Source organism: Pteropus vampyrus, unplaced genomic scaffold, assembly GCF_000151845.1.
Source record: "Pteropus vampyrus isolate Shadow unplaced genomic scaffold, Pvam_2.0 Scaffold563, whole genome shotgun sequence".
Classification (NCBI taxonomy): Eukaryota; Metazoa; Chordata; class Mammalia; order Chiroptera; family Pteropodidae; genus Pteropus; species Pteropus vampyrus.
In genome coordinates this window covers 444,477-457,869 of record NW_011889344.1, presented here as the reverse complement: position 1 = coordinate 457,869, position 13,393 = coordinate 444,477, and the positions used below count along the sequence as shown (strand labels likewise).

Here is a 13,393-nt window from a genome sequence, read left to right as displayed (position 1 = left end):
AGGCCGAGGCTGCGCTCTTCTTCAGCGGCAACGCGCTGCTGCCGGGCGCCGAGCCCGCCGCGCACTGCTACTGCGGCCACCAGTTCGGCCAGTTCGCCGGGCAGCTGGGCGACGGCGCCGCCATGTACCTGGGCGAGGTGTGCACAGCCGCCGGCGAGCGCTGGGAGCTGCAGCTCAAGGGCGCCGGCCCCACGCCCTTCTCCAGGTGGGCGCCCTTCTCCAGGGCCGGGCCGGGCCGGGGCTCGGGGCTCGGGGCTGAGGTGTGCTGAGCGCTGGAGGCCCGCCCCACTCTCTTGGCCGTCTGTGGGGGCGTGCGCGTGCCGGCAGAGCTGTCCTCCCAGCTGGGGGTGAGATGTGACGCCGGGAAGTTTGATCTCGGGCCGGAGAACACGGGCAGCAGCGTCCTGGCAAGGAGCAGCTTGCGGGAGGAGCCCGAGGCCAGGAAAGTAGTGCTGCGCCCCAGGTCCCCGACTCCCCTGCTGCTTGTCAAGTGACCCATCCCCTGTAGCTGGCACTGTGGGGATCCTGCTGCCTGTCACGTCAGGCAAAGCATCCGACCCTACAGCACTGGCTGCTGCCCGTGCTCTGTTCTCTCACTATCCAGGGACTTTATACCTGTAACACGCTTGTGTTTACCGCGTGCACAGCCCAGCCCCCACTGCTGGGGAGCCAGGGTGACTTGTCAGGAAACCCACAGATAGCACAAGGCTCCCTTCCACCGCGCTTAGCGTCTGTGTGTCCACTCACATGCCTGCTGTGCCCCAGAATCCTGGATAGGGACCAGACCCCCCTCAGATCCAGCCTCCCAGGGGACGTTCTCCCAGGCACCACCTTCCTGGCACTTCAGGCCGGCCGGGTCCTGACCCCGCGGTCAGGCGGGCAGTGTCAGGCACCCGTGCAGGCGTCTGCGGGCCCCGGGCCCTAGTGCAGACCCAGCAGGCTGCTCAGTTGCAGACGGCGGGGACAGTGTGTTTTGTTCTTCTGCACTGAACAGTTTATGTATTTAGTCCATGTTTGTTAAGTGTTCGTCGAATGCCTAAGAAAAGTCCCAAGTTGGCGTTTTCTGTTTAAGGGCACGTCTGTCCTTTGGCCACACCTCTGTTCTCACCTCCCTGCCTTCCGGGGAGAACGCGTGCCAATCCGCGCGCGCACGCGCACGCACACACACACACACACACACACACACACACACACACACACACACACAGGCAGCTTTATCTCAGCCCCTCAGAATAGCTGGTCCTTCCTCATCGCCCAGTCTGCAGACCTTTTATCTGTCTCGAAGTTCTCCAGTTCCACTTGGCACCCCCACCACCCGCCCGAACACCCTGCCCAGAGAGGTCAGCACCAGCAGCTGTCAGAAGAGTTTGGCCCTTGGAATGATACGTAAATGCTACCCCGCCCCCCCGGGGGTCTGCTCATTCTATGCACATCTTTAAACTGTATGTGTACATTTTGATAATTTAGTTTTGCCAGTTATAAAGACAGACCTTTTTGTGAGTGTAATCAGCTATTGGAAGTCACTTTTTATACCTAAACCCTGGAGTTTGTTAGTGTTTCCAGACCTGAAGTCTGCTAGAATATTTTTTCCTTTAAAAGTAAGAGTCATTTGACCCTCACTCAGGTTTGCACACGCTACCTGCCCCCCGCATGTGCTGGGGTCCCCAGCCTGAATGACACTTGAGGTTAAAGACCAAGTAGCCATGAGTGGTTTAACCCAGGTATGGGTTTTGCAGGGTGGGCGGGTAGCTGCTTCTGCCTCCTGCCTGCAGTGGGGGTTGGGATTTCAGGACAGGTGTCTCTTGGCAGATGCAGAGCTGGTCCTCAGCTGGGTCCATCCCAGCAGCTTGCCTGAAACAGACATGGGCATACAGGAGAAGGGACTTGTCACATGTCCCATCGGCTGTCAGGGCAGGGTGCCCTCTGAGGCTCTTTGCCCTTACTCTGTGGTCATAGTTCAGTTCTGGCTTCTCTTTTGGGATTCTCACCTTGGGGAAAAAGACAGGCTTGTTTTCAGATCATTTTTACCAGATTCAAGATGAGCGTGGACTATGGTGGCTCCTGGGTACAGTGTGAGATCTAGCTGGGCTGAAAGGTGACTCCCAGACCACTGCAGGGAGATTGCAGTGACATTTGAGGATGAATTAACCTGGCATAGTAACTTGCACAGAACAGAAGGAAGTGAATGGCCATAGCTGTGGATTGAGGGGCACGCTGGCCGGAGCAGGCTGTCTCCCTAAGAGCCTGGGGTCACTCCGGGCCAGGTTTCCAGAGGTGTTGCTCAGGCTCCCAGGTGAGGGCAAGGCAGAGGCCTGCAGGGCCCCGAGTGCCAGCCTGGGCATGGTCTCCCCTTAGCCCTGGCCTCCCTGGCCCCTTCCCAGGAGAGGACGCAGGCAGCGTCTGTCCCAGGTGCCTTCACTCAGCCTTTGTGCCCTGCCCAGCGACACAGAAAGTGTGCTCGTCTTCCCCCATATTTTTGATCTTTTCTTAGAAAGCTTTATAAATCATTGCAGGTGCCTTCCTGCCTAGGCGAGTGCTGGGTTGCTGCTGCGTCCCGGGCCAGGCCTGGCTCCCCGGGGCAGAGATCCACACTCACTGCCGCTGTGTTTATTTGCCAGACGGGGGCTCTTGGAGGTCAGAGTGCCCGCCCCCTAGTCTCGCGAGGAGGGGGCCCACGCAGGCCAGCCGCTCTCATGCGCTGCCACTTTCCTTTTTTAATTTTAAAAAATACTAGAATTCCCAGCCTGGCGTGTGAGGAGTTTGGAAGCTGATCTATTCTAACAAGTAAAAAGATGAACAGACTGAAAAATCGATAACTCTTCTTAGCTCCAAGAGAGAAAAGAGGTCACGGCAAACCTCTGCCCCAAACAGGAGAGACCAGCAGGCGGACGCAGAACCACAGCTTCCCAGGGGAACCTCCACGGAGTCCTTGCTCTGTAAGTGACAAACTTCTGGAGGCTCAGTGTGGACGACTCGGTGAGAACTCCAGGGGCACAGTCATAAGGAGCCCCGACACGTCTGTGAATTTTAGCCCCTGGAGTCCTATTAGGCGCTCACAGTAGATTGTGGAGAACAATGTCTTGGTGCTTCCAGGAGGGCGGAGAGGAACAGGAACCTTCGAAGCACAGCCGAGCACTGCGGTAGTGACGGCTGCTCTTGGAAACTTCAGCCAGAGCCCGACTCACCCTGGTGAAGGGAACGCCCCACTCCAGCCAGCTCTGGTGTTCCTGTCCCACCCGAAGGGCAAGGGGACTGAGACGCACACACGGAAGTCACGGTCCAGGGGCGCACGTCCACTGAAAGCCCAACCTACTCACAGGACTGCGAACACTGCCCCACCATACCCCGCCACGTCACCGAAGTACTATTTACAGCAGCTCCTTCTACCCAAGATGTCAGGCCTGGCTACAAACAAAACAAAGCAAAAAAACACAAGGCACACCAAAAGGCAAAAACACAGCTGGAAGACACAGAGCCAGCACCAGAACGAGACTTGCGGCAGAGATGTCGGAGTTATCAGTCCAGGAATCTACAGCAACTGTGATTCTACGATTCACATGCTAGGGCTTCCGTGGGCAAAGCAAACTACACGCAGGAACAGACGGGCGGTGTGTGCGGAGAGATGGAGACTCAGAACCAGGAGGAAATGGTAGAGATTTCTGGCAAAGACGCTAACGGAGACGATGGGTATGCTGTAGGCTCTCTGAGCTTGAGGATGCGTCTCAGTAGACGCCTCCGAAGGTGAGAAGCAAAGAGGAACAAACTAAAAGAACAGACTGTCCAAGAGCTAGTGGACAGAGCTGAGATGCTGTAACGTGTGTCACGGGAGCGCCAGGAGAGAAAGGAACAGAAGGAATACTTGAAATGGTAATGACAGAGTATTCCCAAGTTAACGTAACGCCAGACAGATCCAGGCAGCTCAGAGGACACCAGGCAGGATAAATGCCCCCAAAACTACACTCCACACATCATTTCAAACCACAGAAAAGCAAAGACAAAGAATTAAAAAAGACGTGAAAGAAGCCAGAGGCAGAAAACACCTGACCCGCAGCGGAGCAGAGCCCGGAATCGCAGCTCAGTCACGGGAAGGCGCGCGGGCACAAGGGGAGAGGAGCGGGGGCCCCTGGGAAACGACCCTTCAAAGAAAGAAGCGAGGGACTGGACTTGCTCAGACAGGCGAAAACGTTCGTTGCCAGGAGACTTGCCTTGCAAGAAATGATGAAGTTCTTTAGAGAGAAGGGAAATAACAAAGATTGGAAGCCCGGATCCACAGAAAGGAAGAAGGGACATCGGAGGAAGAGAAGGAAAAATAGAAACTTGCGTGTTTTTATTCTTCATCTAAAAGGTGACAGTTTGTTCCAAATACAACAGCACTGTATTCGACTATGTGTGCTTATATTCACACACTTACATATGCTTATATAAGTGAAATTAGTGACGCTAATAATACAAGAGATAGGAGGGAGAAATTAGGATTATTTTGTTATTACAAGGTGCTCACACTACCTTTGAAGAGGGATAGTGTTATCTGAAGGTGGACTCGGATTATTTGTAAATGTGTATTACAAAATCTAGGGCAACCACTTGAAACAAGTTTAAAAATATATATAAATGATATGCTAGGAGAGAACCAATAAAAAGAGAGAAAATAGAATCAAAAAGGCTCAAGTGAGACCACAAGAGACAGAAATAGAAATCAAAGGAACAAATAGAAAAATAGTCAGAATGTGGTAGAATTTAATGCAGCTGTATGAACATGACTATGAATGTCAGTGGTCCGAATGTGCTAATTAAAACTAGAGATAGTCAGAATGGATCCAAAGCCACAACCAACTGTGTGTTTTCTACTAAGATGCCCACTTGAATTGGAGACACGTCTGGATCAAAAGTGAAGGGATGGAGGCAAACGTGCCACGCTGACACCGATCAAAAGGAAGCAGGACGAGCCATCTCAGTTTCCGGTGGAAGAGACTTCAGAGGACAGTCAGGGGTGAAGAGGCCACCGCATAAAGACAAAGAGATCGATGCTCCAAGAGGAAATAACCGTGCGTGCGCCTCAGTGTCAGGACACGTGAGGCGGAAACCGACCTGCGCGGAGACGCAGATGAATCCACACCCTCGTCAGAAATGGTCAGATCCAGCGAGCAGAGAATCGGTACGGACTTTGTGTAGCCAGTAGCACATCAAATCCGCTGGATATGATGGACACCTGTAGACAGCTTCGCCCACCCACAGCGAACGCACTTCTCAGGCTCGCGTGGAGCGTGCACCCCGACAGACCACGTTCTGGGCCGTCCACTCCCCTGACGAGTTTAAACAAACAAACCCATGCAGTGTCCGCTCTCGGACCCCAGCGGAACTAAACCAGAAATCCACCAGATAGACGGCCGGAAAATCCCAACGCACTTGGAGATTAAAACACACACGTCTAGATAACACGTGGGTCAGAGATGAAATCTCAAGAGAAACTTTAAAATACTCTGATCTGAATGAAAATGAAAACAACTCATCACAGTGTGTGGGGCACAACGAAGCAGAGCTTAGAGGGGAATTTACAGCAGCGAACGCAGATGTCAGTAAATAAGATCTAAAACCAATCAGCTAAGCTTCCACCTTAGGAAACTAGAAAAAAAGAGCAAATCAAACCCAAAGTAAGCAGAAGAAAAGAAAAATTGAGCAGAAGTCAATAAAATTGAAATAGGAAATAGAGAAAATCAAACCAAAAGCTGATTCTTTGAAAAGGTCAGTAAAATCAATGATCCTCTAGCCAGGCTAGCTAAGAGAAAACACAGATTACTAATATGAGAAGTAAATGAGGGGACAGCACTGTAAATCTTATTGACATTAAAATGATAAAGGAATATTATGAATAACTCTATGCTCACAACTTTGATAACCTAGATGAAATGATCCAATTCCTTGAAAGATGCATTTTGCCAAAACACAAGAAGGAGTAGACAATCTGAGTAGATCTGTTTCTATTAAAGAAATTTAATCAATAATCAAGCACTGGGCCCAGATGGTTCCCTGCTGGATCCTACCAAACATTTAAGGAATAAATTTTACTAATTCTCTAGTCTTTCGGAGGATGGAAGCGAAGGGAATACTCTAACTCATCCTGTGAGGCCAGCGTTACCCTGATTCCAAAACCAGACGAAGACAGCACAGAGAAACCACAGAGCGATGTCTCATGAACATAGATGCAGAAACCCTCAGCGAGACATTAGCGTGTCGAATCCAGCAACGTGTGAGAATCACACACCACAACAAAGTGGGAATTATTCCAGGTGTGTAAGGCTGGTTCAACATGAGATTAATTGGTGTAATCCATCAGATCAACAGGCTGCAGAAGAAACCACGTGACCCAGTCAACAGATGCAGAAAGGGCATCTGACCAAATCCAGCACTGCCTCATGGTGAGAACTCAGTAAGCTGGGGCGAGAGGGGCACGTCCTCACTGAGGTGAGGAACACCCGCAGAAGCTTCCAGCTGACATCCACCACATGCTGAGAACTTCAAAGCTTTCCCACTGAGATCAGGAATGAGGCAAGGAAGTCCCCGTCACCAGTGCATTTCAACATTGTATTGGAAGACCTGGCTAAAATGACAAAAGCAATCAAAGGCATACAGATCGAGATGGAAGAAACGAAATGAGCTAATGAGCAGTTACAGCAAGGTCGCCGGACACGAAGTCACCACACAGTAACTTTATACCAGCAGTGAGCAACTGGAATTTGAAATAAAGACAATGCTAACAGAAAAACCTGCACACAATTATAGCAACTTTATTCACAATTGCCAACACTTGGAAGAAACCAAAGTGCCCTTCAGCCCGTGATGGATAACCGAACTGCCGTCCACCCTGACAGGAGATCCTCAGCACAGAAGGGATGAGCTCTCGAGCCGCAGGGAGCCTGCCGGAGCCTTTGGTGCACGTCTGTGAGTGAAAGCCCAGCGAGCGGGTGGCACGCCGTGTGACTCCAGCTCGGTGACATTCTGGAGACGGAAAGAGTCGGGGTTACAGGGTTAGAGGGGAGGAGTGGACAGGTGGAGGACAGAGGACTTTTAGGGCAGTGAGACTTCTCTGCATGACGCTCATGGTGGGTACGTGTCATACGTTTGTCAGAACCCATAGGACATTCAATACCAGGAGTGACCCTACTGTGAACTGTGGACTCTGCACGATAATGACATGTCTGTGTCGGGTCATCGGTTATCGCGGACGTCCCGGTCCTGAGGGGGACGCTGACAGTTGCAGAGGCTGTGGGAGGGAGGGGACGGGATATACAGGAAGAGCACCGTCCCCTCAGCCTTGCTCTGAAAAGCTGTCTGCCAAAACATGCTAATAACAGAGGCCCAGTGCGACAAACGCTGCTGCCGTGTGTGTCCCTGTACACGGTTTGTAAAACCAGTCCTAAAAGCAGCTGCAGGTCCACGAGCGTGTGTGTGACACGGTGAGCGGGTGGACCTGCCCTTCACTGTCCCTAGCATCAGTCCAGCCCCGGCTGCAGGCCGGGCTTGTCACCGTGCTGTCATCTAAAGTAAACTCTGACGGTGACGTTGGTGCTGCTTGTGAATTGTGTTTGAAACAGCTTCGGCGTGTCCATTCAGTCTGTCCCTCTCGCTGCCCAAACTGCAGGGTCAAATGGACGCCCGCCTGAGCGGCACAGTGACCTCTGTGCTTGATTCCAGACAGGCCGATGGCCGCAAGGTCCTGCGCTCCAGCATCCGGGAGTTCCTGTGCAGCGAGGCCATGTTCCACCTGGGGGTCCCCACCACGCGGGCAGGGGCCTGTGTCACGTCGCAGTCCACGGTGGTGCGTGACGTGTTCTATGACGGTAACCCCAAGCAGGAGCCGTGCGCGGTCGTGCTGCGTGTAGCCCCCACCTTCCTCAGGTAATGCGGGGCTCTCGCAGCCAGAGGCACCTCGGTGACACGTCCAGAACCTGGCCCTGGCCAGCCCTGGCACAGAAGCAGGGTGCTGTGGGGGAGACGTTTTGCACTCAGGGGGAGGGACTGACGGGCCAAAGGCACTGGGCACTTTCTGGGTTGGGAGCCCTGTCCTGTGTGGGGACAGCCGGGCTGTGCCCTTCCGCACTGCGTCCTGGCCCTGTGTCACCGGGAGAGCTGGGGTGGTGGTTCAGTCGTGGCCAGAGCTCAGCTGGCCCAGGAGAGGCCTGAAGGGCCCAGGGCTGCCAGAGGGGCTGTCCCTACACGGGCCCTGAGGTGGGGTACATACAGAGCTGTTCACTTAGACTTTGTGACAGGGAACAACATGAAGCTCACCCAGCAAATGCTCTCGCTCTGCGTCATGATGACAACTGACTTGTCTTCCTCACCCATTCATTAATGTCTGATGTCACCGTGCTGCGTGGCATCAAACACAGAGTTATCAGGAGGTGGATGTGGTGATCTTGTGGCTAAGCCGTCCTGTGGGGCCAAGCTGACCCTGTACATATCAGAGCAGCCAAGACAGCTCAGCTATCTCCAGGCCAGTCCCAACCTTTCTTGTCTTCTGGGGTAGTGGTCCCCAACCTTGTTGGCACCAGGGACCAGTGCTCCTATGAGAATCTGGTGCCCAATGGTCTGAGATGGAGTTGAGGGGTGATGCCAGCACTGGGGAGCGGCTGCAAACACGGATGGAGCTTCGCTTGCCCACCACTCACCTCCTGCTGTGCGGCCTGGTTCCCAGAGGGCGGTGGACCGGCACTGGTCTGCAGCCCAGGGGTGGGGGACCCCTGCTCTGAGGGATGGGGGAGCCAGGAGAGAGGTCTGCCTTGTCCTTGGAGACCCAGGGCTTCTCCACGGTGGCACCACTAGGCAGTGTGCATAGCAGACAAGCAGCTGATGCTGTCACCACACTTCAGTTAGCACTTGAGCGGAGTGTCCTTAGCTGTGGCAGGACAAGCACAGGGCCCTTCTCGTGTGGAGTCCGGGAGAGACGACCGGGGCTGCGCAGACTTTGACTGAAAGTGGACAGAGCCACGGAAAGACTGGCCGAGCTCGTTCGAGGGGACCAAGGCCTCCCTGGGGCAGGCGCCCGCCTCCCGCGTAGGCAGGAGGCTGCGCTGACCACGGAAACCCCGCCCCTCCAGGTTCGGATCCTTCGAGATCTTCAAGCCGGCGGACGAGCACACGGGGCGCGCGGGCCCCAGTGTGGGGAGGAACGATATCCGCGTTCAGATGCTGGACTATGTGGTCAGCACGTTCTACCCCGAGATCCAGGCCGCCCACGCCAGCGACAGCGTGCAGAGGAACGCCGCCTTTTTCCGCGAGGTGGGCGGGCCAGCCCCTCCCTGGCCATGCTGGGTCTGCGGGCCTGATCCATCAGCCGTGGGCGCCATGCAGCTGCCCCCGCCCACCTGGGCTGCACCTGGGCCAGGGGATGTGGCCAGCGCCCAGTTCATCCCCGTGGCAGGCAGGGAGGCGGGTCGCTCTGCCCTGTGGGCCTCCACATGTCCATCAGCAGAGCAGAGAGGGGACCCTGCCAGTGCCCAGGCGCCCTCAGCTGCTCAAGAGGCACGGCGTAGGTGAGGCTGGCAGCTGGGCCCTGGCCTGGGCGGGTGGGCCATCTGAGCCCCTCCCCTGGCCGCGGGGCACAGCCTGGACCTCGGCAGGTTTGCCTGTAGTCTAGGTACCTTGTTTGGTCGTCCGCTGGGTCCAAGTCACGGGAAGTCAAGGTTTCCTCGTTTTTCTTGTGGGTAAGAGCCACTGTGAGCACCTGGGAGCCAGTGCGTGGGGACTGGATCCTGCGCGTGACTCCTCCAAACTCGTCTCCTCCAGCCTCCCAGGGCCCTGCACGGCTGCGTGCTGGACGAGAGGGCGGTGTGCTGGGGCGGAATCCCCAGGGAACAGCTCGCTCCAGGGACTGAGCGAAGAGGGGAGTGGGAGGCTGGAGGGAGTGGACAGGCCTGTTTTGCTGCAGGTGACACGTCGCACAGCCCGGTTGGTGGCCGAGTGGCAGTGTGTCGGCTTCTGCCACGGCGTCCTCAACACGGACAACATGAGCATCGTGGGGCTCACCATCGACTACGGGCCCTTCGGCTTCCTGGACAGGTGAGATGGCCTGGGAGGGCCACACCCACACCCACATACCGGTCGCTAGGCAGGGGAGGGACCTGCATGTGCCTGCGGCCGGTTTCCTCACCGCCTGGTTGGTGTTCCCAGCAGCAAAGTCCCCTGGAAGGTTTCAAGCTGAGGAGCACTGTAAAGGATGTCTCCACTGCCAGGCACAAGGGACCGAAGGGGCAGGGACGGGAGCAGGAAGAGGGTAGCGCCTGGCCCGGGGCTGTGCGGCCTCCCTGCTCCTAGGGTGGAGCCATCGGGGTCCTTGGGGGACAGGCAGGAGAGCGGTGGCCACGTGGGCGCTTTGGGTGCTCCCAGGGAGCCTGCACTGTCCCCTCGGCAGCACCATGGTTCTCATTCCGAGTGGCAGGTATGACCCTGACCACGTGTGCAATGCCTCCGACAACGCCGGGCGCTACACGTACAGCAAGCAGCCTGAGGTGTGCAGGTGGAACCTGCGGAAGCTGGCCGAGGCCCTGGAGCCCGAGCTGCCCCTGGCGCTGGCCGAGGCCATCCTGGCCGAGGAGTACGACGCCGAGTTCCGCAGGCACTACCTGCACAAGATGCGCAGGAAGCTGGGCCTCGTGCGGACCGAGCAGGAGGAGGACGCCGCGCTGGTGGCCAGGCTCCTGGAGACCATGCAGCTGACCGGTGAGTGCGGGCAGCCACACGGGCTCAGAGTTTTCACCGCCATAAAATGAACAGGACATGACCTTGACCCTTAACCTGTTTCCCTGTGCTCGCCAACCAGTGGCATTAGGTGCACTCACTGCTGTGCAGCTGTCACCACCAGCACCTCCAGAACATTCCATCTTCCCAAATGAAGCTCCGTCCCCATTAAACACTCACTCCCCACGACCCCCCACCTGTCACCCACTTTCCTACTTCCTGTCTCTGAATCTCACCCCTCTAGGGCCTCACAGAAGTGGAGCCACACAGTGCTTGTCCTCTGTGCCCTGCTGGGCTCCCGGCTCGCGCTCGCGGCCCACCCCCGTTAAGCTTGAACCATCTACAGATGGACCGTGCTTTGCTCGTCCACCAGCCGTCGATGGGCACTGGGGTGGTTTTCACTGTTAGCTGCTGTGAACGCACATGTGCAAGTGTCTGAGCCCCATTCTCGGCTCTGCACCAGGAGAGGGCTCCTGGGGCACTGTGCTGCACGACTTGCTGGTGGCAGCGTCGCCGGTCCTGATCTCGGGAAGTGCCGAGCCGGCCACCTGTGGCCTTTCCATACACACCCTTCGTCAGGTCGAGGCAGTTTCCTCCTCTTCCAGTCTGAGTGCCTGGGCCATTTTGTGTCAGTGAGACAATCACATGGGTTTACTCCTTCGTCCCCAACTTGTCCGGGTCACTTTAAATTGCTGTGGTGAATTTGAGGCCACAGGCGGGGCCTCAAACCGTAGACATTCATTTCTCACGTGCAATCCTGGAGGCTGTGAGTCGGAGGTCGAGGCGCCAGCGGACTGTGTGGTGCTGTCTTCCTGCAGTGTCCTTCCGCCAAGGACACGAGTCCTGTCACCGGGCCCACCCGGGGCCTGACTGCCGCCCAGAGTCACCGGGGATGGGAGCTCCAGGAATGAATGCTGGGGGCACAAACATTCAGGTCACGGAACATCCCCTGCAGTCCTGGGAGGACCGCTGCTCGGTTGTGGCAACTGTCTCTGTGCCACTGAACAACTGGTTTGCCAGGGCTGTCAGAGATTTTTGCGCCTGTTTCTCAGGGGTGCTGATCTGCCGCTGTCGTGTCCTCTGTCTTTGGCTCTGCTATGAAGGTGGTGCCAGTCTCTCAGAATACTTAGAAAGTGTCCCCTCCTGCTTGGAAGAATTCGAGACAGCCTAGTGGCGTTCTCGAACCGCCCGGGAGAATGCACCCATGCAGCTGTCGGGTCCAGGGCGCTCTCGTTAGGATTTGGGTCACTGGCTGGTCTTACTGCTTATAGGACTCTCCAGACGACTGTTCATTGTCCTTACAGCCTGGTTTCTGTGTGATCGCTAGTGACGTTCCCCACTTCGATTTCTGATTTTAGACACCCATGTCTCTTCTCTTTTTGTCAGTGTAGCTAGGTTTGTCAGTTTTGTTGATCTTTTCAAAGAGCGAACTTTCAATGATTTTTATTTTTTTTAATTTAATTTTTATTTTCTTCCCTTCTGCTTTGGTCTCATTTTGTTCTTTTTCTAGTTCATTAGGTGTAAGACTAGGTTATCGAGATCTTTTTTCAGTTGCTATAACTGACGTGTAAATGCTCACTTCAGGTGCACAATGAAGGCTCGATATGAGAACCTACTGCAGACCGGTCGCCACACAGCTGCAAACTTTGTGATAAGCGAGACCTGCAGGTCTCTAACATCCGCATTCGTAGCTGCGGCCATGCTTCGGTGTGTTACTCGAGTGTTCCCTAATTTCTCTTGTGGTTTCTTTTGTTAAATGTGGTTCCATTTAACTTTCACGTTACTTATGAATTTTCCAGTGTTTCTCCTGTGACTTTCAGCTTCATTACACTGTAGTTAGAAAACATACAGGTTTTTTTCGATGTATTAGAACTTGTCCCGTGGCCTTACGTGCCATCACGGCGCGTGCTGCCTCGGCTGGACAGTTGTCTGTTCTGGTCAGGTTAGTGCTGCCCCACTTCTCGATGACCTGTGCCCACATCCTGGCCACTGTTTAAAGTGCCGTGTTGAGTCTCAGGCTCATAGGACAATTCTGTTTCTCCTTTCGAGTGTATGGATGTTCATTTTATATGTCTTGGAGTTCTTGTTTGGTCCATGTATGTTCATAATTCTTACATCTTGGTAAATTGGCTCTTTACCAATAGATGTTTTTTTAATTCTTTATTTAAAGTACACTGGTCTGATATCAGGGGAGCCACCCAGCTCTAAGTTACAATTTGCTCAGGACAGTCTTTCCCGCCTTTCGCTTCCAACATTTGAGTCTAAAGCGAGTGTCGTGGACAGGGTGTAGTAGTGTCTGCCGTTTTTTAACCCATTCTGATTTTGATTTGGAGACTAATCCATCTACTTATCAAGCAGTTACTGATCAGGAAAGGCTTCTGCCATTTCGTGTCTCCCTCCTTCCCTCCACCGTCGCTTCCGCGTGTAGTGGTTTTGGTGGCGTACTGTACTGGTTGCCTTCTCGTTTCCTTTTGTGTATATTTTTTAGATGTTTTCTTAGGGGTCATGGTGACAGTGTGTTCTAACAAGTCAGAGGACTGCACGCTCTCTGCCACGTCGAATCTTGTGCTAAGTATGTTTCAGTGGCGGCCCCCGAAGTGGGAAATGGCTGCAGTGACATTGCTCAGGGCCAGGGGCCAACCTCAGTGCCCACACTATT

General features: G+C 54.7%; 1 protein-coding gene and 1 long non-coding RNA gene across 3 annotated transcripts in view; one reads left to right on the top strand and one right to left on the bottom strand.

Moving 5' to 3' along the window:
• Positions 1-6: 6 nt before the first annotated feature.
• The window catches only part of SELENOO (selenoprotein O), a 17,349-nt gene continuing 3,962 nt past the window's right edge, over positions 7-13,393 (top strand). The window contains exons 1-6 of one of the 2 annotated variants that reach the window (XM_023525473.1): positions 80-205; positions 2,514-6,939; positions 7,640-7,896; positions 9,096-9,276; positions 9,926-10,056; positions 10,436-10,716. In XM_023525473.1, coding sequence (XP_023381241.1) covers positions 7,646-7,896; positions 9,096-9,276; positions 9,926-10,056; positions 10,436-10,716 — 844 coding nt within the window. In that variant the 5' untranslated portion in view covers positions 80-205; positions 2,514-6,939; positions 7,640-7,645. Of the gene's footprint in view, positions 206-2,513; positions 6,940-7,639; positions 7,897-9,095; positions 9,277-9,925; positions 10,057-10,435; positions 10,717-13,393 lie in introns of both variants that reach the window. The other variant, XM_011384172.1, reaches the window with a different exon arrangement.
• Positions 12,868-13,393, bottom strand: part of LOC111733411 — a 2,348-nt gene continuing 1,822 nt past the window's right edge. Inside the window, exon 2 of the long non-coding RNA XR_002777980.1 lies at positions 12,868-13,375. This is a non-coding gene — a long non-coding RNA (uncharacterized LOC111733411). The remainder of the gene's footprint in view (positions 13,376-13,393) is intronic.